This window comes from Enoplosus armatus, chromosome 21 (assembly GCF_043641665.1).
Source record: "Enoplosus armatus isolate fEnoArm2 chromosome 21, fEnoArm2.hap1, whole genome shotgun sequence".
Lineage (NCBI taxonomy): Eukaryota > Metazoa > Chordata > Actinopteri > Centrarchiformes > Enoplosidae > Enoplosus > Enoplosus armatus.
The window spans coordinates 4,747,696-4,773,147 of NC_092200.1; the positions used below are offsets into that span (position 1 = coordinate 4,747,696).

General features: G+C 42.1%; 1 protein-coding gene across 1 annotated transcript in view; it reads right to left on the reverse strand.

The window, feature by feature from the left end:
• The window catches only part of arhgap21a (Rho GTPase activating protein 21a), a 41,432-nt gene extending 24,104 nt beyond the window's left edge, over positions 1-17,328 (reverse strand). The window contains exons 1-3 of the mRNA XM_070927954.1: positions 17,017-17,328; positions 12,364-12,552; positions 9,496-9,517 (exon numbers count right to left, since the gene is read on the reverse strand). Coding sequence (XP_070784055.1) covers positions 9,496-9,517; positions 12,364-12,552; positions 17,017-17,328 — 523 coding nt within the window. The remainder of the gene's footprint in view (positions 1-9,495; positions 9,518-12,363; positions 12,553-17,016) is intronic.
• Positions 17,329-25,452: the final 8,124 nt, after the last annotated feature.

Here is a 25,452-nt window from a genome sequence, read left to right on the forward strand (position 1 = left end):
GTTAGCGGAGGAAATCCGGCTAATCAAGACCACGTAAAATCACTAATAACTTCTTTTGTTTTTAAAAACAGCAATTACGTGCATGCGATAAAAAGGGAGCAACTATGTCTGATTAAGACAGCAAAATCGTCTTTCCCTGAGCCATAAGCCTCAATCTCAGTTGGCCTCAGCTGCCTCCTCGAGCCCACAGGCTTTGAGGAAGTGCCACATCAGAGCATCGCACTGTTCTTTCCTCAGGGAACGCTGACAAAGTATGCATGCTCTTTTAATGAATGCCCAGATTCACATGTACGCAGCAGCAGCAGCAGATACATGCATGTATGAGCCAGAGGTGCTCAGTGCAATCAGTGCTCCGGAGAGCCCTGAACAGCTGGACTGGAGCAGATGTGGTTTTTTAAAGTGTTGTTGAGGAGCAACTTCAAAGATGAGGAGGGGTTAGAGTTTTTTTAATCATCAAGTTTGTTCAGGAATCCAAGCCTGTAACATATTAGTCTCAAGACATTGCCAACTTGCATCTACATATTTTTGGGTTCCTGTGGGCAGGAACGTTTCCAGCAAAGGCTGTTGTAATGTAAGCATGTCACCTTAGATGTCCTTTTTCCTTTTGTGATGATGGCAGGACAGTGTGTTGAATGCATTTGCCAGTACACTCTGCTGCCTCCCTCCTGTGGCTGAATATGTTACTGCAAACGATTTAAATATGTGATGTACAATGTTGTCATTCAGAGATTAACCGCCCCATAACATCTAAGAGCAACAACATCACCGAAGTGAGTTTAAACTGATACTCCAGCCCATTCATATCTAACAAAGACAATGTAATCATCACCAAAACCTCTGCTAGAAAGATATTTCTACAAACTGAGGGCTACTTTTGACACCCATCATAGCCGACGTGCCCTTTTGAGGGATTACTGTATTCCTAACGTGCTCAACGACAGTGAAATCACTTTTAAATACGCTTCAGAGTTTGACTGAGATGTTGACAACAGCTGCAGGCTTGTTTTGGATCCAGTAGAAGGCAGTGCAGCACATAAAATGGCTCAACTTTCTTAGTGAGGAAACGTGTAAAATTGTTAACACTGTATTTCCACTCATGTTCCTGCAGGTTATGATCTTCCTGGATGACCCGGTGGCTGAAACTTGACATATAACTTGACTGCAATGTGGCTCTATTGCAGCTCGTCACAGAGCATCATTGACACAATGTAGGACATGACTGACCCGTGGTGTAGGTACAGATGTCAACAAATGCTCCCTCCTCCTCTCTCTCTCTCTCTCTGTGTACTCGGCAAATTCCCAATCCCGAGCCAATCTCACCGCGCTCCAACTCTGCAGCGCAAATTGGATTCTGGAAGTTTCCGTGCCCCGCAGCTGGATGAGCAGGATTAAATCTGGAAATCTAAAGCTTTGGATATTTTTAATGCTCCCAACTGTCTTACCAAAGCATAAACTACTGTGTGGATTAATGAAATACATCAGCCTGCCTCAAAATGACTTTGGCTGGTCCAAAACACAGAATAAGAGTTGAATAACCGCAGCTTTTCTCAGAGGAAAATGTTTCACTAGTGGACACGGCACTCTATGATCTATGGAAAGCAGGTGCATGCTTGAAGCAGAACCTGGCCTAAAAGTATATTCAAATAATTGCAGGCTTTGTTTAAACTACAGTAGATAGTTTTCCACATCAACGCCATTCTGTACGGCATTATGTAAGCTGCCAGTGTAGTAAACTAACACATTTCCTACTGTATTTTATACCTGCTTCACTTATTTCTGTGTGTATTATTTCCCATTTGGCATCTAAAAGACTGAGAGTGTTAAAACACTTATTATAACTGACCCTTAGTTGTTAATTGTAAACAACGCTGACTATAAAATGTAGCTAACGATTATTCTCATTATCTGATGATTATTCTCTAAATTAATCTAATTGTTTTGTTTATGAAATGTAATAAAATATGTAACTTCCCAAAAACCAAGGTGATGTTCTCAAAATGCTTGTTTTATCCAACCAACAGTCCAAAGCTCAAAGATATTCAGTTTTACGATCATATGTGACAAAGTAAAGCATCAAAACCTCACATTGTAGAGGCTTGAACCAGCGCTTGTTTGGCACTTTAGCTTGACAAAACGTCAAAAACAATTTATCTGAATATCTAAACAGTGGAATTAATCTTCTGTCAATCAACTACTTGAAAAATGGGAAATATATAATACCAATATGGTACATATCTGCAATTTCAAAAAGGAAATGATGAGACAACTTTGTCTAGTCAAGTTGAGACAGCCTTTTGGTCGAAAAGCTTTAGGTTTGTTGGCTTCTGCCACATTTTTTTAGTTTTCAAGCATAGGAAAGCAGAGAAAATGTCTCTATATGAACTTCAACTCATATTTAAATCATATATAAAAGCATAAAATGTCATTTTTATGTCAAGTTTTATCCAACCCTATCTGGCCATCTACTGGCTGGCTGTCTGCTCTCTGGCCTCAACAAGCTCTGGTTTGGCTGTCGTCCCTGGCTGCACAGCTGGGCCTGCTTGTGTCGGCCAGCTCCCCGCTCCCCCGTTGTTTTGGGTTAGATAATGTTATTCTTCAGAGGGCTGGGCCCGCTGCCCACTCACTGCATTAACCCTGGCGTAATGCCTCTGCATCCAACTCGCTGTCCTTTACCATTTGTGTCACTCTCAGATTTACTAACGCCACACCCACATACAAATGTACGAGTATACAAAAGTATACAAAAACCTATGCAGATGTGTTGTTTGTTCTTCGCTCTGATACTGAGAGGAAGACGTGTTTTTCTCTAACTTTCCCACCACTTCAAACACTGAGGAGGAGGAGGAGGGCTGTGTATGTGTTTAGATGGTTATCTATGTCAGGTCTCCTCCAGCAGAGAGATATGAAAATGGGAGGCACATAATCCTGGCATAGTGTATTCCCCCATAGTGTGGGAAGGTCAAAGCACAAGTACGTTTCACATAAATCCATAAACTCCATCAAAAACTTCCATCAAAAGCACAGCGTGTTTTACTCTCAAACCTCTGCTCAAAGAAACAGGATTGCTTAAAGACAGCAGAAGTATTTATGAAAATAAATACTGTAATTCTGTCTTTGTTTCTCCCATTCCCGTGAAGAAACACTCTGTTCGGTTCACACACAAACTAGTCCAAACACAACTCTACTTTGAAAGCTTAAACTCTGCTAAAACACCTGCGTAGCCGAGTCCTGACCTCCTTGAAATGCTTAACAAACCCACATCCTCACAAACTGCGTCAATAGACTTTGTCAGATGGCGAAACGTCTTGTAGGTGCCAGCCTCAGATGGACAGGTCTAATTTCACTAATCGCTGCACTTCGTAAACAGCCACAGCTTTATGTCAGAAACCTCAGCACACACTGGGGGAGGGTATGTCAATACGCCTTACAGCCCCTGTCATCACCCACACTGTCAAGTCAGGAGCTTGTCCTTGTGCGTAAGTAGGTAAACTTTATTCATATAGCACGCTTCTAAACAGTAGTTACATAAAGAAAGAGAGGAATACACCTGTAGTCCGACTGATACTGAGAGGCTAGCATAAAAAAATCTCCTAAAAATACATCAGCAGATGTTTTTTAACATAATATAAACAAGCATTTTTGATAAAGATCCTTTACACTTGGTTATTTACATTTACTGAGCCAGATGTCTTACTGTGAAAAGATAAACCTGTCAAAAACACAACACTGAAGCTTAATTTATTGGTTACCCTCTAGCCATGCCATAGATTATGCTATAGCTGATGTGCACCTCCTCAAAAATGGAACTGAAATACCATGTAGGGACCGTAAGAACTGCGATTGGTCAGCTTTGGTTGCTTGTGTTTTCTCATACAAGTTTCTGATCCCAGTAGAAGTCATTGAGATTGAAAAAGGCTGAGTTATTTTGTCCTTTCCGTAACACACATCTAGCAAAGGCATTTCCACTGCTTCGTCCCTCTGCGGCCGCCACTCACTATCACAGTGAATGAAGCCACATAAATATGGCGACTGCACTACTCAGCAATGAAACAAAGCACACCCTCCCACCCTCGCTGATATGTCAAAGTAAAGAATGTAAGCAGTTAATGTGGGGAATATAATTAAAGCATGATATGGCCTCAGCACATTTTTAACAGTTCATTTTACTGGAAATCAAATGACAACTGGGCTATCTCTATGACAACGGAGCAAACTCCATCGGCTGAGGATGAGGTTGGTGGTGGTTAAAAGCTCTGGAAAAAGCTAGTAAGTGGAACTTGAGGTGAGATTTTTCTTTTCTGTCCACTCGTGCGTTGATCACCACAGGTTCACACACAAACACACACCTGGTGTTGTTTCCATCGCGGACAGGACGGTGGTGGAGTACTTTCCATCACTTTTTCTTCTAGGAATTCCAAATACCAAAACCCACCCAGGGGAAAGAGGATATGTACTGACATTGCTGTGACCACACGGCAAACAAAGATGATTCAGTGTTTTGTTTTCTTTCTATAAAACAAGCCAAACGATCTACCGAGGGACTTTAAGTTCAACTGAGGGAACAAGTGACAAACATCTGGAAACAGATGGGGTGATTTTAGCCTAAAATACGGTCTCTTGCTTCAAGAAATGTGTTGAATTAGCCAACTGGCCGTGACGCTCTTTAAAAGAGTGTGGAGGCTGGTGTCTGTTTTTTTTTTTTTCAAATAACTTTTCCAAAACCAAAAACAGCAAGAACAAAAGTGGAAGGAAGGGATTAAATTGTGTGTTTATCTGCTCATCAGCTGCAAACGTTAGCATGTTCGGCCTACTACTTACAGTAGTAACCAAGCAAGTCATTAACTAACTACGTTAGAGGGGTTACAGGTTAAAAAGCCCCGTTCACAATAGCACTTTCACTCTGTAGTAATCCCCCACTGTGTGCAAGCCCGTCCTGGATGCTACGTTTGCAAAACACATCTGTTAGTCCTCATCCTAAAAGCATTTTCTCTTATAACCCTCAAACTGAAATCATACAGTTTGAAAAGTATGTGACAGTCTGATCTTGCATTTTTCCTTATCCTCCTCATAATACAAACGCTAACTAGCTCTAAACTGCAAAGCAAGAACAATGCTGTTCTCTACATGGATCACAAACAGGTGAGGATGCTAACTTTTTACCTGGGCCCTGTTAGCTAGAGTCTCCTAGCATGATATCATGTAGCCATCAAGCATACTTAAGACGCCTTTCACAAGTTTCTCCCTTCTGAACAAGTCAGCAGGAAACATTCATTAAGTCAGTCGGAGATAAAAGTTTTCAACCAACTCATGGAGCTAAAGTTAGCTTAAATATCTAGCGAGCAAAAGCTGATAAAACCTGCCAGCGACAGGTAGAAACTTTGTCTACCTGTCTAAAATCAATAAGAAAACAAAAGGTAAATCTGCCACCATATCACTACAAACTGCATGTGAATAAAAAGAACAAACAGGCGTAGCAACAGTAACTCAGAGGAGGCAAATGGCCAATTGTATTTGGATATTTGCCTAAAAAAGTTTTTATGACTTGAGTCTTAACTACTATGTGGGTGAGTGGGTGAATGTCATGACAAATAAACAAGCTGTCAGCTTTACTATTACTCAATCTCAAGATTAAAAAAAGAGAGAAATCTACTTGTTGCCAGAATAAATATTAAAAAAATAAAACACACCATTAAATTAACGGTGAGTTCAGTGCAAGGCCTAAAACTCACAGTGGAAAAGATATAGACAGGGAAAGAAAGACGGGAAGAAGAAAAGAAAGAAAAGGCAAAACTTTGGACACAGCTTTGTTAAAGAAGGTGGGGCATTCAAAAGCCCACTGGAGAATTCTGGGGAATTCTGTTCGCTTGTGCTGCATCACATTCCCTCTGCAGACTTCATGGGAACGAACCAAAAAAAAAAAAAGGGGGGGAAATAAAGCCGATATCTGCAGAGAAAAGTGTTTCACGTTGAATGAAAACCAAATATTTGAACAGATGGAGACATTGTTTCTGTTGCTTCTCTCGCTGCGCTGAGGTGCCACAGCTTCATAAGCGTAGCACAAAACGCCTCGTTCGGATTTTACCCTTCAACAACTTGCTAAAACACACAGCTGAAGAGAAAGAGATACAGGACAGAGACAGACAGACAGAGGAGGGAGGGAAGAAGAGAGGAAGTCAGATAGAGAGGAAGATTTGGGATAACAGCCGCTTGGTATGTAGACAACCGCTGTTAAAAGAAATAAACAGATGACACACACACACACGCATACACACACATCATTCCACTCTCCGTCTCCATACTGTATATCAATGTTTACGTGTGTTTATCTACGTCAGTGTGTGTGGATCTGTCTGTGTGTTTTCTGGAGGTTTGAAGTGTTTCCAGCGGCAACACCCAGCTAGTCAACATGTGGTCAGCATAGCCCCCCCCCCCCCCCCCTTCTCCAAACACCAACAGCCTCATCACACACTGGCATGGAGTCAAGCAAATAAACTGCACTGCAGCGCTCCGGGGAGGCCGGGACTCAGGCACAGAAACCTGGAGAAAGCTGCAGAATGCAACTTTTTAAAAAAAAAATGTTAAAACAACAAAGCACATGGGATGTATTATCTGTCTGCGTCTGTGCGGGACCCTGTGTGTTTGCGTGGTTATTCGATGACGTTTTCCGGGTGTTTTTTTTGGGGCGTATGCCGTTTGCTATGATTGTGACCAGCAGTGTGCTGAGGTTGTCACATAGCAACAATAACAATTTGTAGGCATCAGCAAGAAATGACACCAAAGCCAAATGTCTAGAAGTTAAAACACACATCAAATCTCTTGTTTTTATTGCATTAGTTGTCGGTTCCCTCAGTCTCTGGCTGCATGTTGTTTCATAACAGAACTTTAAATCTCAACTTTTTAGCCAAAATGGACAAGAAGTGGTTAGGAAATGGAAAATTTGAAAATGGAAATTTGACCATCTACAATTCCATGACACCATCTGCTGAGGAAGAGTGTACAATACTACACGATGGAAAGCTCCAGAACAGCTACTAAATGGACTTTTGTAGTGAGGCTGTTTTGTCGACTGCTGCGTCCAAGGTCAAAAATTAATTTTAAATCTCAGCTCACGCACTGGGGTGTGAAAAGAAAATGAGCCAACCAAAACATTTTCTACCTCTGGAGAGCGGAGAGGTGGAATAATATTGCCCTTTTCCTCTTCAGGGTTTGGTTCAATAGCATTTTATTAAATCTACACTATCGACCACCTTCACTGAATTGAAGTTCATACTGAAGTTCATGTGATTCAGACTCCTTATTTAATCAATTTAGACTTTAATTCCAACAATTTTAAGTAAAGGAGGTTATTAGGAAGGACGGGGGGTGTAATTAAGAGGCTTCTCAGTGGAGTAATATATTACTAGTAGACACTTTATACTGACAGGTGTTTCTATTATTCTATTATACAACCTTCATGAAGGTAGTATTTATTGCTGGACTGTAGTATTAGGCTGCATTAGTTTTAGCTAGTTGTACCTAATGAACTGTCAACTGAGTGTGTATATATATATATATATATATATATATACCTAGCCAGTCTAACTCACTATGATAGAGAGCCAGAATGTGCAGAGGAGACAGTCATTACATTATATTTGGACACTAGCTTCAGTCATAAAAACGGACACTAAACCACAGAGAAAAATTTAAGCACAAGATGAAGATAATTTCCTTAGATCTGTCTGTATCTCGGAAATATATACGATTTTATGTAAACGTTACAAATATAATTTGTCAAATCTGAGGCTTTGTCATCATACTAAGATCCAGGTCCGGGTCCAGAAGCCCACTTAGCATTTTTCACATAATGCAATTTGGTTTTTAAATGGTTTATTTAGCTGATGACATTTACAATAATGGTATGATTTGATTGTTATTCATATTGTAAATGTTGTGTCAGTTGTGGCTTAGCAGAGAAACTCCTGTCGTTCCTGATATCCATTTCTGATGCCCTACTACCTGTCAGTATCATTGCCACTGCTGGGTCTCTGAGCCTGCTGAGGGGCAAATAAGGATTTATGAGAGGCTGGAAGCAAGCCAAGTAACTTCCTGTGGCAGCATGGGGGCTCTCCAGGCGAGGACCTTTATTCGTCATCTATTGAGGTTAGCGATGAATGGTTCTCATGCATTTACCCAATACTATTTAATGACATAGGCACACACACACACACACACACACAGTCACACATGGGTTTTACATGGTTTCTTTCAGGTAGAGTCACAAAAAGGAATTCAAGTGTGTGAATGTGCAGCTCCACAAACTCCCTGCACGGTTTCCTCTTGCCACAGCAGGAGTGTTGTCTAATGTTTTGAGGCCTGTGTTGAATGAGGCGGGTGGACATGGAGGGGTTAAAATGGGTGGGGAGGTGGGGAGGGGGGGGTAGTGCCAGGAATGTGACACCAAGGGCCAAGAGGGATGATGAAGGACACTTACAGGAATCTCTCAATTTCCCGTTGAGAGCCGTTTAAGAGTCAGAATTATCACAAAGTGCTGCGCTCACCCTCTTCTAACCCTGAATTCTTCACTTTCACTGTCCACTCATGCCATAACAATTCACTGAATCACACCTGGTAGGGCTTTGGGTTAATTACAAGACAAACAAACAGCTAATGATGGCCACCCCCCCATTTATTACAGACAAAGAAAACCTGGTGCTTTTCCCAGAAATGTTATGAGTTTGCTAGCTCTTCCTTTTTAAAAACAAACACTGAGCTTAGATGAGAAAATACAGGAAACATAAAATAAAAGTACAATGGATTACTTCTTTAACGTCACTGTTGCTGTTCTGTCTTTGTGTGTGTTTATGGGAGCCCACATACACGTGCTTTGTGTTCCTATATGCAGCACAGACATAAGATGCAGGGCTGTTTAAGAAGGCTTCTGATGAGGCTCAGCAGAGCAGTCCTCCTGCATTCATGCTGGGCTGCAGACGTGAGTTGAATACTGAGGGGACTGGAAGGACGAGCTGGATGCTGTGAGGAATGCTGAGGCCTTGCCAAGCTAGCAGCACAGCTCTGACTGCCACTCTGAAGAGCAAGGACTAAAGCTTTAATCACCAAAGTGCAGCACAACACCGCCTGTCTGCCTGACAGCCTGCAGAAAAGACAGCTTCACCTGCAACATGTTGTTTACACTGGCTTTAGTTCCATTCCCGGGCCAAATCAGAGCCTTTACAAAGCTATTAATGGGAATTAATTGCCAACGCTAATGAAATGTTTAGACCAAGGCACAAAGAATCACCAAAATGCATCTATTTCAATCTATAAGGAGTGGGAAGACATTAGAGTAATGGACTGTCAATCCTAATTTGATCCCTATTGTGGGGAGTTAATGAAGAATAGCTGAGAGTAAATGGTTTCTGTGCTGGTGTTATTGCAACACCTGAGCTCCCAGATCACACAGCACATCTCTAATATATGCAATAATAATAAAAAAAATAGGTTTTAGACACTTACCTCGGCTGCCATTCTCTTCATCCTAGAAGAAAAAAAGAAAGTAAATGTCTGATGATTTAATCTCATACAAGAGGTTCCCAGAATCTTTTGCATCAGTATATTCACAGCTAGATGCACCACAGTTGAACTTGAATGTACCATGTTGAAAGACTGTTTTACATAATAATGGTAAATAAAAATACAGATCATCATCAACAGAAAATTAAGTTTCATAATCGATTCATCAAGAGTCATTAATCAAGTAAAGATGCCAAACATTTGCTTCGTCAAGCTTCTCAAATGTGACAATTTCCATCTTTTCTCTGCTTTATGTCACAGAATATTTAATTGATTTGATTCATTAAAACGACAATTAACATATTAATTGTTAATAATAAAAATAATGGTTAATTACAGCCCTAGTGGGACTCTCTCAGCACTAAATGAAGGATGAGATGATCCATTCAAGAAAAAGAGGAGTGTTCCTTATCATTGAACAAAATTAAAACTGTTGTGGCAAAACACACAAGGGGGGGGGGGACAAGACGATCCGGATCAGTCTCTGGGATAAAAAACCCGCTTCATAGCCATGTTTGTGTTTTTTCCATTTCCTCAACACATAAAACCTTAATTTCCCTCTGAGCCACAGTTAAAATCATGCTCCTGCTTTAATCCACCTCCCCTCGGTGACACATATGTTCTCCATGTATCCTTTAAGACTCCCTGCTCTCCCAAGGCTTTCCTTAAGACGCTCTGACCCTCTTCAAGCTAACCCCAATATCCTCAAACCGCGATTAATCAAGACCTCCAATCCAAGACCCTAAAAGTAATTACAATGAAATGTGATGAATGTACCAGGATGAGGATCTTTTTGTAATTTACCCTCCCCTTGTCGGTTTGGGTTACGTAATGGGTGAACTGGTTAGGGTGTACAGTGAGTGTGACCTGACGGGTTTCAGTTTGAGTATTTCCCAGAATCACGTCTTATGATAAGAAGGCCACCGCAGACTCAAGACAGTCAGCTAAAAGACAAAATTCTGCTTAGCACCAGCTTGTTTTAGTTGTGTAATTCTATAAATCAATGTCACAGAATTAATTACTTAAATGAAGGAGAATAATGCCAACTTCTTACGCAGGAAACTCGAGGCTAAATTCAGCTTTGTCAGGAGCTGCCACTGTTCTAAGATGAATTTATTGCCTTAATTTTGCACGGTATGCGTCTTAGACCTGGGCTAAAGATTTCCAGTTTTTAAGAGAACACACCAGCCAATGTCAGTTCAATCAAAGTCCACAAAACCTTCATATCATCTTATTTTTTATTATAGCAAGATCATAAAAGCACATTGTGGCCCAAAAGTGGCCAAAACAACATTGTGACACCCAAGAAGGCCGCTGGGAGAAATCGTCTATCTCTTTGGTTGTCGTGCAACAGTTTCTCTTAAACATGCAGAACCAAAGCCAAGAGCTATAAACAGAAAGCACTATGCTAACTTTGTAGGAAATCCTTCTGTGCAAACTGAAGAGGTTGTCAAAATACACTTCAGAGAAAAGTAAACGCAACTTATCCTGAATTATCACTTACAAAAACTAATAGTCAGGAGGCCACGATAAGCTTTGGGAGAGCCGACTCAAAACACCAGCACATTTCCCCATTAAAGAGGCCCTGTCGTATTTATCCAAAGCCCTTTAGTCTGTGTCAGTCTGTGCCCATTAGGAGCCGGAAGTGGTGTAACGTCAGGATTAATACCAAAGGGCAGATTGGTGCTGATGTTAACCAGAGGACGGCTGGCAGACTTCCCAGGTGAGATGATACAAGTCTGAGAGGCATTACTGGTACTGCATGTGCATATTAATATAACAGTTCAACTGCAACGGTGTAGTTCTTTAGTCTGGCGTCTGTGAAGATGACTGTAATGTCTTAACTTTAACAAACTGAACAGATTAAATACTGATTATACTCCCAAGTGTTTATGCAGTGTCTACTATAGTTATACTAATTGTCAGTACAATATCTGGGGTTTTTTTACTTAAAAAAAACACAAAAAGGTACTAGCTTGTGTACATACAAATCTAAAGGTGAGAAGTTAACTACGACTCCCAAAGTGCATTTTGGTAAGAAACATCCAATCACGGAGCTTAAAATTCTGAAAAAAAAACCAGCGAGCAGAAGCTGAAAATGACGATGTTGAGAAAAATGAAAACACAATCTGTAGCTTCACTTTTAAATTCTGGGTCAATTTAGGATGAATTTAGAAACGGTGGCGCCACGTTTTGTTCCACACTGCAACAATTAAGTGTTCTCCATGGCAATAACAACAGAGACTTGTGGGTATTGTATTTGGTGCCATCCGCCAAACTGACAAAACATGATTTCTCAGAAATCAAGTTGAAGTAATTAAAACTGGAGGCCATAACATAAACATACAGGGTCATTACTTGACCCTGTTTACATTCGTTGCACCCTAGAGTCATTATATAGCACTGATTATAGCACAGTTGCAACAGAGGTCTGGATCAGCTATCTGGTAATGCGTTTCAGTCCCGAAAAATGAAAAAACAAAATGAAAAGTTTTATTTCCTTAAACAACTGTGGTCTGAGATTATTTCATCTGCTTCTAATATAATGTCTCTTTTAGATTTTTATGACAATGTCTTAAATTAAGTCAGATCCTCCTACCTGCCTGAGGCTGACTCTCCGATTCAACAAACGTTTATTTACTTTGGAAGCTTCAGTACGTTTATTTTTCTTTTACCTCAACTGTTTTTTGAATTTCTTGCTTATTTTAAAAAATGATTCAGCACTAAATTGCATTATATGGTGTGAAGGTTGTTTTGTTTTGTTATATTTAGGTCCTAGTGTCATCAGAGTAAGAGATGATGTTCTGTCACCTTCAGAGAGTTGTGGACGGCCGACTCCGGCGGGTAGACGATGAAGTGTCGCAGTGTGAAGCCGAAGCCCTGCGAGGTTCGGCGCAGGTGGAGCGTCTTGGGGCCCGGCCAGGAAAAAGGCTCCTCCTCTGCCCCGGGAGAAGCCATGGCCGACGCCTCGCTCTGATCGCGCCCATCCTTCTGCTTGGCCTGAAAGGAGGACAAACAAACAGGAACGTCAGTGTTGATCCTCAGAACATAAACAGTGTGTAGAACCTGCACTGTGTTGAGGACACAGATAGAGACTGGAACGAAGAGGAACACTCATTTTGGGAAACATGTTTATTTGCTTTCTTGTTGAGGATTAGTCGAGAAGATTGATACCACTGTCATGTCTACATGGTAAATAAAAGGCTTCCAGAAGCCAGTTAGCTTAGCCTAGCATCCAGAAAACAGAAGGAATCAGTTCTGTTTTGGATTAAACAAGATGTAACTTATCAATTAATGAAGGTAGAAGGAGGTGCTGGTAGACAGCTTTTGTTACATTTGGACGGAACTATGCTAGCAGTTTCCCCTTGTTTCCAGTCTTTATGCTAAGCTAAGCTAAGCAGTCACTAGCTTCATAATTAGCATACAGACATGAGTGTGGCACTGATCTTCTCATCTCTTAACAGTGCTGAATGGGGGAACCTTTTTTGTCTTGTGACCTTTGAAAGTATTTCCGTATTTAACAAGAAGAAAAAGTGTATGAAATATTTTTCTTCCCCCTTAAGTCATCATCACCTCCCTCAAAATGTATCTTGGGACCCCCTTGTGCACTAGTGACAACCCATGTTGAGAAGCACTGCTGTAGATGATGCACCGCTGCACAACAACGACACACTGATAGTAAAACTGCCATTTCCACAAGTTCACTGTCGAGAACAAACTCACAGCCACGAAACTACAGCCACTCCATTCACCTCACCCCTGGTAATTGTGTGAAGTGGTTTTGCTGAAACAAAGAAAAATGTGTTTTCACAGATGAAACAGCCCATGGCTGAGCATATATCTTATTCATCAACTTGATTTAAAAGCACAAGAAACCCTCCTGTTTGGTGATCGGCCACAGTTATCAGGCTGTTATGTTGTTTCTACTGAATAACAAGGTGTCACTCTGTGGTTGAGGTTTACGCTTTTGGGAATAAGAAGAAAGAGGGATTATTGTTATATGTTTGTAGGGTGTTTCTGTGTTAAGTAATAGTGCATAAATAAATCATAACATATTGGTGATAGCTGATGGCTGATTTTGAATGCGTGAGGCATGTTTGACTTTCTGCTGTCTGTCATCACAAACACTGTGGCAGATTGACAACATCACAATGACAATTTAAATGTCGGGAATATAAGAATTCAGTAATTACATTTCCGAAACCACACAAACATACAACATATATGGAAACAAAAAACCCCATTTCCACCATAACATCATTAGTGCGTCATGTTTTCTTTATTTTTGGAACTTTCCGTATCTGTACTTTCAGTTCACACACAATATATCATTATGTACTGTAGATATGTATATGCATGCCTGGTATCCTTAGGTGAAAACTGTTAAAATATAAGTGACAAGAGGCCTAAAATGCAGTCAAATAATTGAGTTCCTAAGTTGTGGTTAATGTCAGTGACCACTGATATCTGTCAACATAACCAGGATTGTCATTTAAGCCACATTTGTACTGCCCAGAGCTCAACACAACCATACATATGGCTTTAGTTATTGCACATTTGGGGCTTTGCAGGGCTATTTGGCGTGTTTGCATGATGACAGACTTATCTTCTACATTCCTACTGTGACTAACACAGGATAAAAACAACCGCTAAATGCTTGCGTAACATTACATTTATGCCTACATAACACAACCCATGCTCCATATCAGCAGCAAAACTCTGATTTTAAATGTTCTACAACAAAAAGTGTTTACACTGACTGACTGAAAATACAGTGAGTCACTCCAGGTTACGTTCAAGATCCTCTTTTCCTGAAGATGATGTTACGAGAGCTAAGAAAAACACACAGAAACACACGCACACAGGGAGTATGGGTGGTCACATATTAGATCTAATCTTGCATTTTGATGAATGTCTCAACAGGATGCAGCAGGGCTACAGCCAACGATTATTTTCATTATTGGTTCATGGAGAAAATATTCTGTTGATTAATTAAAAAGGTCTGTTTCCACGAGTCCAAGGTGAAATTTTCAAATGTCTTGTTTTATCCAACAAACAGTCCAAAGATATTCAGCTTATTATTACAGAAAACAGCAAGTATTCACATTTGGAACCAGAACAGAAGCTGCTGCCAGTGAATCTTTGCTTAAAAACAATCACTTTACAGATTGATTATCAAAATAGTTGACAATTACATATTATATATTTTGTGACCCCCAAAACTTTTAACACATATATGTAAATAGATCCAACTAACTGACAGCAAAAGCGACAACAAACTAGTGAAGCTGAAAAAAAAAATTATCAATCTATTAGTTGAACAGAAAATTTATCAGCAACTATTTTTGACAATCAATTAATTGCTCAAGACATTTTTAAAGCAAAAACACTAAAACAAATATTGTTCCAGCCTCTCAAATTTAAGGATTTGCTGCTTTTACTTCTTAGAAATGACTCTAACCTGAATATCTTTGTGTTTTGGACTGTTGGTTGGACAAATAAATCTCTTTAAAACTGTCACAATGGGCTCTGGGAAACTGTGATGGGCATTTCTTATTATTTCAGCGACCGAACGATGAACTCATTAATCAAGAAAAGAATTGGCAGATTAATTGATAGTGAAAGTAATTGATAGTTGTAGCCCAACTAACAAGTATCAATGTTTTAAGAGTTAGGCTAGTACTTCTTTGGTGTTTCAAGTCAAAAGTACTGCAATAGTCGAAACAGCAATACCACTCTGAGAATACATCATCCAAGACTCATACAAGAGGAAATATTCTATAACCCTTGAACACAACAACTCTATTATATTGCGCCATCGCTGAGAAACACTCGGCCCTCTCCTGCTGCTGTGAGCCATCTGAGCAGTGAGACTTCTGTCACATCCATCATCAAAGTAATGATGGAGCTGAACCACTGCACCACAGGGCGTGCGTTAGCGGTTATTGCTAACACCACCATAGTGACTCCGGGCGACGGGAGACTGCCAAGAGTTTCAGCCTCAACCCAGATCTCTCCACAGGCTCTTCTCCTACCAAAATACATCTTAGGTGTGGATCCATAACAAAGACATTCTCCGCACCGCCCCTCTGGCTTCTCGATCCACATCTCTCCTCTGCCTGTCTGGGAGCAGCAGATGTAGAGGCCTCCAGAGAGTGGGATGGGTGTTGGCTTAATGGTATGACTGGTGAAATCACCACCAATACCCAGTGGTGTGGAGCTGGAAGTGAGCCACAGTCCATAATGTAACTGAGAGAGGAGAGCTGACAGTCCAAGTCAGCTGTTTGTTTTGATTTCAAGCTTAAAATTTAATGTCGTATTACGCAACAGCTAAGCCATTTGACTCAAATGTCCCATGGCTGAGGTGCACACATATTCCATCTCTCTAAACATACACAACATGTTGAATTATACAGCAAGAGAGGCAGCAGCGTAGCACAGTGTGAAGGGAAACTACAGCTGCATGGTGCTGCTATAGATTCCCACAATGCCTCAGTTAAAGCCATATTCAAAAAGGTACAATACTGTAAATCTGCTCCAAACAAGCTCACACAATTACCTGATAAATACTACTCAATCATGCATGCAGTCTGTTCATGAAAACAGTCACCATTATGTGCACGCTGAGGGTTTGATCTGCATGCTGCCATATGGTGCTGTGGCCTGCGGGATGTTGCATTTGCATGCCTCTCCCTGCTTCTTTATGCATATGAGATGAGGAATTTGAATGGCATTACTTGCGGACTCAGCTTTTCTGAACCACTATTCCTTTTTTTTTTTTTTTTTTTAAAGTCTGTGAGTCACCCCTGGGTTGTCTGACCTCATGGATCTACCTCTTTCACTCCCTCTCGCCTTTTCTTTCCAAACTTCTCTCCCTCTCTGACCACAGACTCTAACATTAGTCACCTTTATTCACTATACCATTGGAAAATATGCCTTCAATTCCCTACTTTGGTCCGTGACTAAACAACAGCTTCATTCCATTGAGCTTCAGTCCAAATAATGTTTTTTATTTTAAAAGAAATTCTGAAAATGATGCTGCCGTATATGCACAGCTGGAAAATAAACATCTTCCTCTGACAGCATACAGCGAAGTGTCACTCTGAAACCCCCAAAGGGACCAACAATAAACGAAACCTAAAACCCAAAACACACGCACACACACAGACACACTCACGTTACAAAAGATATCGGTCAGTGAAACAGGACTACCCTGCCGCTGGAGCAGGATGACGCACACGAAATTCCTCAGACAGCACAACAAAGTGTAGCCGCCCCTAACCTCTCCTCCCCTCTCCAACGCTTCCTATGTAAACCTATACGCCTCTGCCAGACTGATATCGCCTTAACACATATTTCAGCCGGTCAGGGTTTTCCTAAATGCCTCAAAACTGTAACACAACTTGCCGCGGACCCTCCTCAAAATGTCAATTCACGAGGATGCTCTCCATCAACTGTCCTTACCCGAGATCGGACACAGTTCTTCCTGGAGGCTTCTCTGAGCCGAGCCCAGGACACGCTGCGATTAGGACTGGTGAGCCCCAGTTCCACCTCTCCCCAGTAGGCTCTGGCCAAAAGCTGGAACCAAAGGCAGTACGGCTCCGACAGGCAGCCGTCCACCCCGGCAAGTCGAGCCCAGGGACAACCTCCGGATGAAGGGGAAGGAGAAAGGGAGCAGCACCCTTCAGCATTCACGTCCACATCCCGCAGGTCTGGGTGATCGTTCAGAGGAACCGGCTTACAGCCTGGAGGTAGCCCGTTCCTCTGGGCCAGCATGGCATAGCCAGGTCTGAGGTGGTGAGACCAAATGGCAGAATAGACGAAAACTATCCTCAAAAATGCTCCAGTTTCTGCGCCCTTTGGTTCTTCTAGTCTACTCCAGGTTTCTGTAGGAGTCCATTTTGCACCTTCTTTGTCCCTCAGTCTGTCTTTAACCGTCTATTCTGGTTTCAGTTCGGAGAAACAGGGCTGTTCCTCTGGGCGTCCCACAGACACATGATGTTTCCACTCAGCCGAGAGGAGAGCACAGCGGCTGAGTGCACTGCAGAGAGCCCAGGCCGACTGACTGACGCACCCACCCACTCACCACACAAAACTCACTCTGAAGTATGCACACACACACACACATATTCACACACACACACACACACCAGGCGGCCTGAAGTGAATTCTCTTCCTTTCCTGTCTCCTCCATCTCTCGCTCTCTCTCTCTCTCTCTAACTCAACTCTCCCGCTGCCAAACCTTTAAAACTTTTAGCTGTTGTGCGCTTGCCAACATGCGCACGCTAACAGACTCACGTGTCGAGGCTAATCAATAAGTCATAAGAACAAATGAAAGGAGAAGACAGGACGAACACACACACACACACACACACACAAGTAAAAGGTGAGTCAAATAGGAGGAACACTCAAAAAAAAAAGTTTTTTTTAGGAAGCACAAGCAGCATAAAGTTGCTATCTGAAAGGAGACGGGAGTATCTTGGATTGTTTTCACAGCCACAGCTTGGAGGAAGTCAAGTGGGGCTAATACAGATAAGGGCGCATATGGGTTCTGTGAAATCCATAAGGCACAAAAATGTACAGCCGACCCACCCACCTCTGCATGCCTGCAGCTCATCTGGCAACTACAAAGACCTAATGTCTGGGTGGCAGGCTTGGTGGTGAGAGGGACTACCAGAAGTTGCATAAACACACAGTAACGCCTGTATATTTTGTATTTATTTATTTGTTTAAGGCCCATACAGATAAACACTGTTACATAAGGATAAGCAATGCAACAGATGTAATGTATGTTCGGCTAACCTGCGGGCTTATAAGTAATTCTCACAGTATTTAGTGTACAGTCTAGCTTAACTAACTGTTATCCAATGTAGCAAAGACATGTCAAATAAAAAGACAGACGACTTCTTCTCAAGATTGTGTGGATTGCAGATTTGCTTGATTGACAGCTTCCTCAGTAGTTTTGTTCCATCTGTTAAAGGTCTAATCAGTAAGAGTGATTATAAATACCTGTGTGGGTGTGCAGGGCCTTTAAGCACAGTAAAATATCCAAATTCATCCCTTGTTAAGCTCAATTTGAGGTTTATCTATGTTATTATGTTATTTTACAACAATGATCGGCCACAAACAAGCTCTGGTACCTCAAACTAAGCTGACTGTGTGCAGATACCAACAGGAACAATGGGAACTAATCTAGTCTCAAACATAAAGTCCTATAGTGGCTAAAATCAGCTTGACCATGACAGTGAAACCCTCCTACCTCACTCAGGACAATCTGCTCTGAATTAGACACTCACCACCTGCAACCACCAATTCTCCCTTCACACTCGCCTTGTAGTATTACGTAAGAGGTAAGCCACGCCACAAGGGAATACCTCCTCAATCCTTCGAGGTAAACAAACTCCGCAGAGGCTTGGCAACGGCCTTTATTTTAGTAGCAGTGAGGTGGTTGGGAGCAGGATGGACTCTGATACCTTTTAGTAAATCTCTCTGGTACAGAGCAAAAGCCAAAACATCAATTTAATATTTAATCACATTTTCATCTCAGGGCTCTCTAGAGCTTCTGTGCTGCTCCAGCAGCAACATCAGGACTCTGTGGCCCGTTACTAAACGTTGAGTAAGTCGCTTAAGGACAATGGATCCGTCTTTAGTCTCCGGGGTTTGACAGATTGTCCCATAATCGTAAGTTAACTGGTTCACTTCCAACAACTGCTAATACTCGGTGTGGTTTGTACAGTCGTTCTGGAAGAGAGCGTCTGCTAAATGGCGGAAACGTAAATACCAGTCTATTTTGATTCGGGGGAATATTTGCCTTCCGAGACAGCGGCGACCATGAAAACAACATCAGGAACCCAGTCGTGGAATGTTCCCTCTCAGCGTTTTGTTATGAGCATCTTGTTACCACATTCACTCAGCTCAATATAGCATGTGGTACTCTGTTTGGAAAAGACGGCAGAAATAGAAGTCGCCAAACAGTTGAGACACTTGACTTCGCGGAAGCCAAAACAAGGATCAAGTCTCACAAGAATGGTTATATATGAGAACCGTACAGTCTATACTGCGTATATAAGTGAATTTGTGAAAATGTCAGATGTGTCGTTTCCATTTTTATAAAGCCTTACAAGCCCACATTACCATTAGAGGTACAATTTCCAGCCAAACAACACCTCTTTACCTCCACTAACACATTTCAGACCGTTATAGGGTTTCAGGCCACATCATATATGTCTCTAAATTCCTGTAAATCTAAAACACGTGATAAGAAAAAAAGATCCCTGAATGGAATTCCTGTTGGCTAGGAAGTGGATTTGGTGCCATGTAGACACAAAAACTAGACATGCAGCCCAGAAATATTATGCCGTTGTCGTGGCAACAAACCAGACCGGGCTTTAAGTACGTCTCTGTGTACGTGTTTATGTATAGATCAGTGTGACTAAGGGCGTCATATGAAGGCAAATAGTGTTGAGGAGGTGATTTGAGGCTTGAAACTGACCATCCAGCTCACTCCAGCAGATTTGCACACGTTATTAAGAGTTGAGGGTGAACGTGTTTGTTGCGGCTCGATGCGCAAACACAGAGGAAAAATGAAAGGAAGGATTTGTGTGTGTGAGTGTGCGTGTCCTGGATTTATCGGTGCTGTGTTTGTTTTACTAGCTGGGAAACTGGATCATGATTTAACGTCTGAATGGCAGAATTGACACAGCTTTAAGGATAATTCAGGTCACCTCAGGTATTGTAGTAGCAGAGTAAAGTAAGCAGAGGAGTCGTGTTCTGGCGCGTTAATGAATTAGTGTAAACAAAACAAGAACTTTGTTTGCAGAGTCATGGCAATATTCATTACCTGAACACAAAAGGAAAATCAGGACAATCCAGGTGCAATATACTGTACAAGATGGAGTACCCTTGATGCTTTTACATTATCATGTAGGACTTACAACTATTTACACACTTCATACGTCTTGGGCAGACCGGATAGCTATCCCATCTCAAAAAAGCAAGAAGAAAGGATTGAAATCCATCTCTCCATGACACATACAGTATGTAGTCTTTACTCCTACCAAGTGTAAGTACGTCAGTGGGCGGTCTGTGGAAATGTCCCATCGTATCCAGTTCTTACAATACATCCATGGTCTGGCGCTGTGATACAGGCAGCTGAAGATACGCAGAAATAAGCCACTTTTCTCCCTCTCTCAAGCGACCTTGGTTTCGCCGAGTTCAACACATGCGGCCATCAATCCACGATTAGTATGGCCAGTAGCCAGTGAAAGCGCTTAAAAGTCTTGCTCGTAGTTTATATATCCGATTCATCTGCTATTGCTAACTGCTGTAACTTAAGTGCTAAAGTGCAGATGTCATTCTTCTTCTGCAGGTTTTTGGCAATTACCAAACAAAAAACCCCCAAATGTATTCAGTTTACTTTGATAAAAAACAGATAAAAGCAGCAACAGGTTTCCGGGATGACGGCCATGTTCAAACACACAATAAACTGGCCACAGCTCTTTAACACCAGCTAGGAAAATGCTTTGAAGAAATTTATGAGATCGCACAGGGGTGTAAATTGTAAGCAACGCTGTTCATCCTAGAAATGCAACAATAACAAATAATACCAGCGTATGCTAGTTGAAAACATCAACGCGAGCATGGCCAGAGACGTCCTGTGAAATTCTACTGCCGGGTGTGGAGGGCGGTGCTATGAATAACCAACAGACGGAGAGTTTGTAACATTTAGAGGTCTTTGTCGCTCTCTCTGCTCCGTTACCACTCGCGGCTTGACCCAACACTGAGCAATTTGGTCTTGGAGTCCCCCTGCTGATAATTCTGCAAATGGCCTTGTGGCTTCACACAACATCTCATGCAGGGCCAAAGACAACATCCAGACTGCGGCTGTGGGGAAATAAAGACGGAGACGGATAAAGGATGGAGAAATCGACAATCTTACTGAAACACCAGGGCAGTCGAGTCCAGTTTGAGCATTCGGAAAAGGCTAAAGAAGCTGAACTGGTTGGAGGAAAAGTTGCTGTTCTGTCTTTTATATTTACAGCAGTACGACAACACTCGACACAGAAAAGTCCCTGAAAATCGCTGACAGCCAAAAGTTGTGTTCCCTGAGATGTGAAACTCATTTCAGATGTTTACATTTCTGGAGAACACAACACAATGAAAACCAGGTTGTTTCATGATGCCGTTTCATTTTAATCCACTCAAATCTTGGAGTCTTGGATTTATTAGATGATTATCTGCAGCTCTGATTTGTGTAACAAAGGGGGGGGAAAAAGGCCTGTGGTCTGTAAGCAGCTGACAGGATCTCTGGATGGGGATTAAAGACACAAGGCACCGACAGGGCTCTAAAAACTACAATAAGTAATGTTGAAGTCTCCGCTCGGTGCTCGTGTGTGACCAACTTTATGTATCTGCGGCTATGTGTGTGCCTGTGTGTGGTACAGAGAGGGAGAAGAAAAGAGAAAGTCTTGCAGGAGGATTAGGCTCGATTCGGGGTGGCTTTTCAGGACTCCTGGCGGGTGTAAGATCTAATCTGGACATGCTGCATCTGGGCTCCGCGAGGTATGGCTTACTGTAACAAAGGACTGGCTAATGAGGGCCAGGGAACAGACTGCTCCCACTATGCACCCACACCACTGCACACCCATAAAGCCCTTCTTCATACAACCCTCAGGGGGTACTGAGGGGTATGAACCCAACAATCGACTACCCTGGGGAGGTAGTAGGCTGCCCATCGCTGATCAGGCAGATACTGGGGCAGCTTGATGTTGTTTCAGGCTCAGATAAGTGCCTCACTCTGAGTGTAGGAGGCAATAGATAGAGTCAGGACACGAGGGCCTATAATATAATTTTACTGCATCCTCATTTGCCAATACACCAGGAGGAGGGGAGGGTGTTTTGGGTGTACACATACAAAGCCAGACTTTCTTTCCTGGAGGGCAGGGATGAAACTGAGACAGTAAATGAGGACAAAGAAAGTGAGTGAGAGAAGCTATTTGCAGTTGGGAATATTGTAAACAGTCTGCTTAAAGCAGCGAAAGAAAAATAAAATAAAATCTGGAACAGGCTGCATGGCAAGCTCTTCCTCCTGGTCGGATCAATTGTAGCAGCAACACAAAACAACAAACAACACTGATAAAGTTTCACACAGTTAACGTTTCAGGAAGTGCTGAAACAATTGGTCAAGTAATCAATTAGTCCTCTGACAGAACATTAAAGTGCCTATAATTGATATTTTATAATAAATGACTATGTACAACACAGATAAAAACAAGCAATTTGAGTCACCTCGAGTCCGGTCATGATTGTCATTTTCTGAAATTGTACATACTAAACGATTAATCAAGAAAATAATCAGCAGATTAATGAATGATAAAAAAACGATGTTTTCTTGCAGCTCCGGTTTCATGTTCTGTAGATGTTGGTGTTCAACGCACAGGAAGCCAATAACACAGAAAGTGTAATGAGTACACTCGCTGCAGAAAGAGCGTGTTACTCTTGCCAAAATTAAAATATTAGTTTCAAGGAGGAACCAATGTTTCCTCTGCGTAACAAATCAAAAGATCATGCTTCAGCAAATGTCAAAGATACCATTAAAAGTCCACTAACAATACAATGGCTGCCTTTTCTCATGCATGCTTTTGTAGTGAGGAGGAAGTTGGCACCAGCTTTCCTTTCATTCTAAGAAGTATCCAACTCAAACATAAGTCATGATGCAACAACTCCAAAAGCTACCAGTGTAACTCTGTGTGAGTCATGCCCACGACGTATTTATGAGCCCGTGTATCACTTCTCTTCCACTGGCAAAAACAACTATCAAAATTCACAGTTTGCTATGGAGACCATCTGTGCAGAGCAGAGAAAAAACACACACGACAGCTTCGAGGAGAAAAAATACAGGGGATTTCCTTCAACACTGAGAGCTGTGGGTTGGACACTCACCCAAAAAGGGAAGACAAAAGCCCAGGGGGGGGGGGGGGTCGCATGAGCTTGGCGTATTAGCGAGCTCCCCAGTGAAGGAGCACTGCTTGATCTGGACAATTGTCTCCAGAGGTCCCTCGACACTTCCAGACAAATGCCTCTGCCAATCAAGCATTCAGTAGCCCGCTCATTCACTCCTCAGCAGCTGCTCTCAGACAGCAAAAAAAGGAGCAAATACGTTTCTGATGACAGCCGTACCCCACCCCAACTAAAAAAAAAAAAAACCCTCTCTCTGCCGATGTTTAATTATTGCATCTCTCCTCATCGCTCAGGCCGTTTCCCTCAGGGAGATAGCACGAGTTTAGGGAGAGGTGAGGCGAGAAAGAGCCTCAGATCATCAGGAAGGCGCTAATGAAGACACAGATATACTCCTGTCAGACTGACACCGGGATGTGAGACTGTGTCTGAGGTCAATGTCAGTGGGTCAACATGCATCACCTGACCTGCCTTTGAAAGCCTGCAGGTCTAACATTGCTTGGCTTAAGGATGAAGGAGTGAATAATAATTATATGATTATTACACTGTTACTTTGGTAGTGTGGGTTTTTCAAAATATTCACAATAACAGAGCATGAACCTGTATAAATAAATATATGACAGAATGTCAGGGGAAAACAACTTCCTCATACATGACATCTTTCTGACATTTTATAAAGTACACCACCGATTTGGTACTGTACTCCTACGACACTCGGGCTCAGAAAGGCTCACATGGATCGCCGACAGTTCGGTTGGAAATTCGGTTGTGTTATGCTAGTAGCGGCTAATGTAGCTTGGAGCCGCTAGCCTCAAGCAGAGATGAGGAGCGGGCTACAGAGGTCTGGTAAGCTCACTGACGCTGCCATCACTTTAGGCAATTTATCAATTTATTAATCGGAAAAATAACAGATAAATTAACAATAAAAACCATTGTGAGTTGCAGTCCTCATAACTACAACCTATAATAGATATTGTGACTGATTCAGCGATTCCTGAACATCACGTAAGGAGTTTGCTGTTGAATTCATCTGTTATTAACAGCTCAAATAAGCAAAAACACTTTTAAAATAACTGCTCTTTCATCCACACTGTTGGCTGTGTGCTATTTCCAGTGTAACCACTGCAGCAACCATTTAAAATTGACTATAATGAAACCAGGCCTGGTTCAGCTGTGGTCTGAACTGCAGTAGCAGTAGCAGGTGTTGTGTGAGTGACCAGGGATTAACCTCTTTATGAATGGGTCAAGTTTAACACGTCAGACACAGGGGTTTATGTGTTAAAGTGATTCTAATGGGTCGGCTGAATAAACCCCTAAGTAAAGCAGGATTCACCCCACATAAGACACCACTATTCTATCCAGAACCCACCCAACACCGTTAACCGCCTACGTCTGGAAACTCCACATGGACATCATAAATCAGACACTGAGACGCGCAGACAAACACCTGATTCAAAACTCTCGGCCACTAAAATGCGAGAATAGGACGTATGGACTAACCTGTCCGCCCTGAATGTAAACTAAGTCACTCAGACTTTCCAGCCGTGTGAAAGGCTCCTTTAAGAAACTGTGACACTGCCGTTAGCCAACGTTTGTGCTTCATAAAGAGCCCATATAGCAGCGGTGTAAGTTGATCCTGGAATTCCCTCGGCTGAGGTTTGAGGTTGGGCTGCTGTAGACTCAGAGGGAGGCTGAAGGGTGGAGGGTCCACTCATTCCAGACGCGTGCCTGACGGATGCATAATTACGGTGTAATGGGTGACAACACACACACATGGAGGGAGAACAGCGCTCATCCAGATGCACAAACACAGCCCATAATGAATCCTCATTCATTAAGATGTTTATCCATTAAAAAGGGGATAAAATAGTCCAGGTTGTTTCTACGGCTTAACGGCTGAAGCAGGCATTTATGTAATTAATGCCAACAGGCTGGTTTAATGAA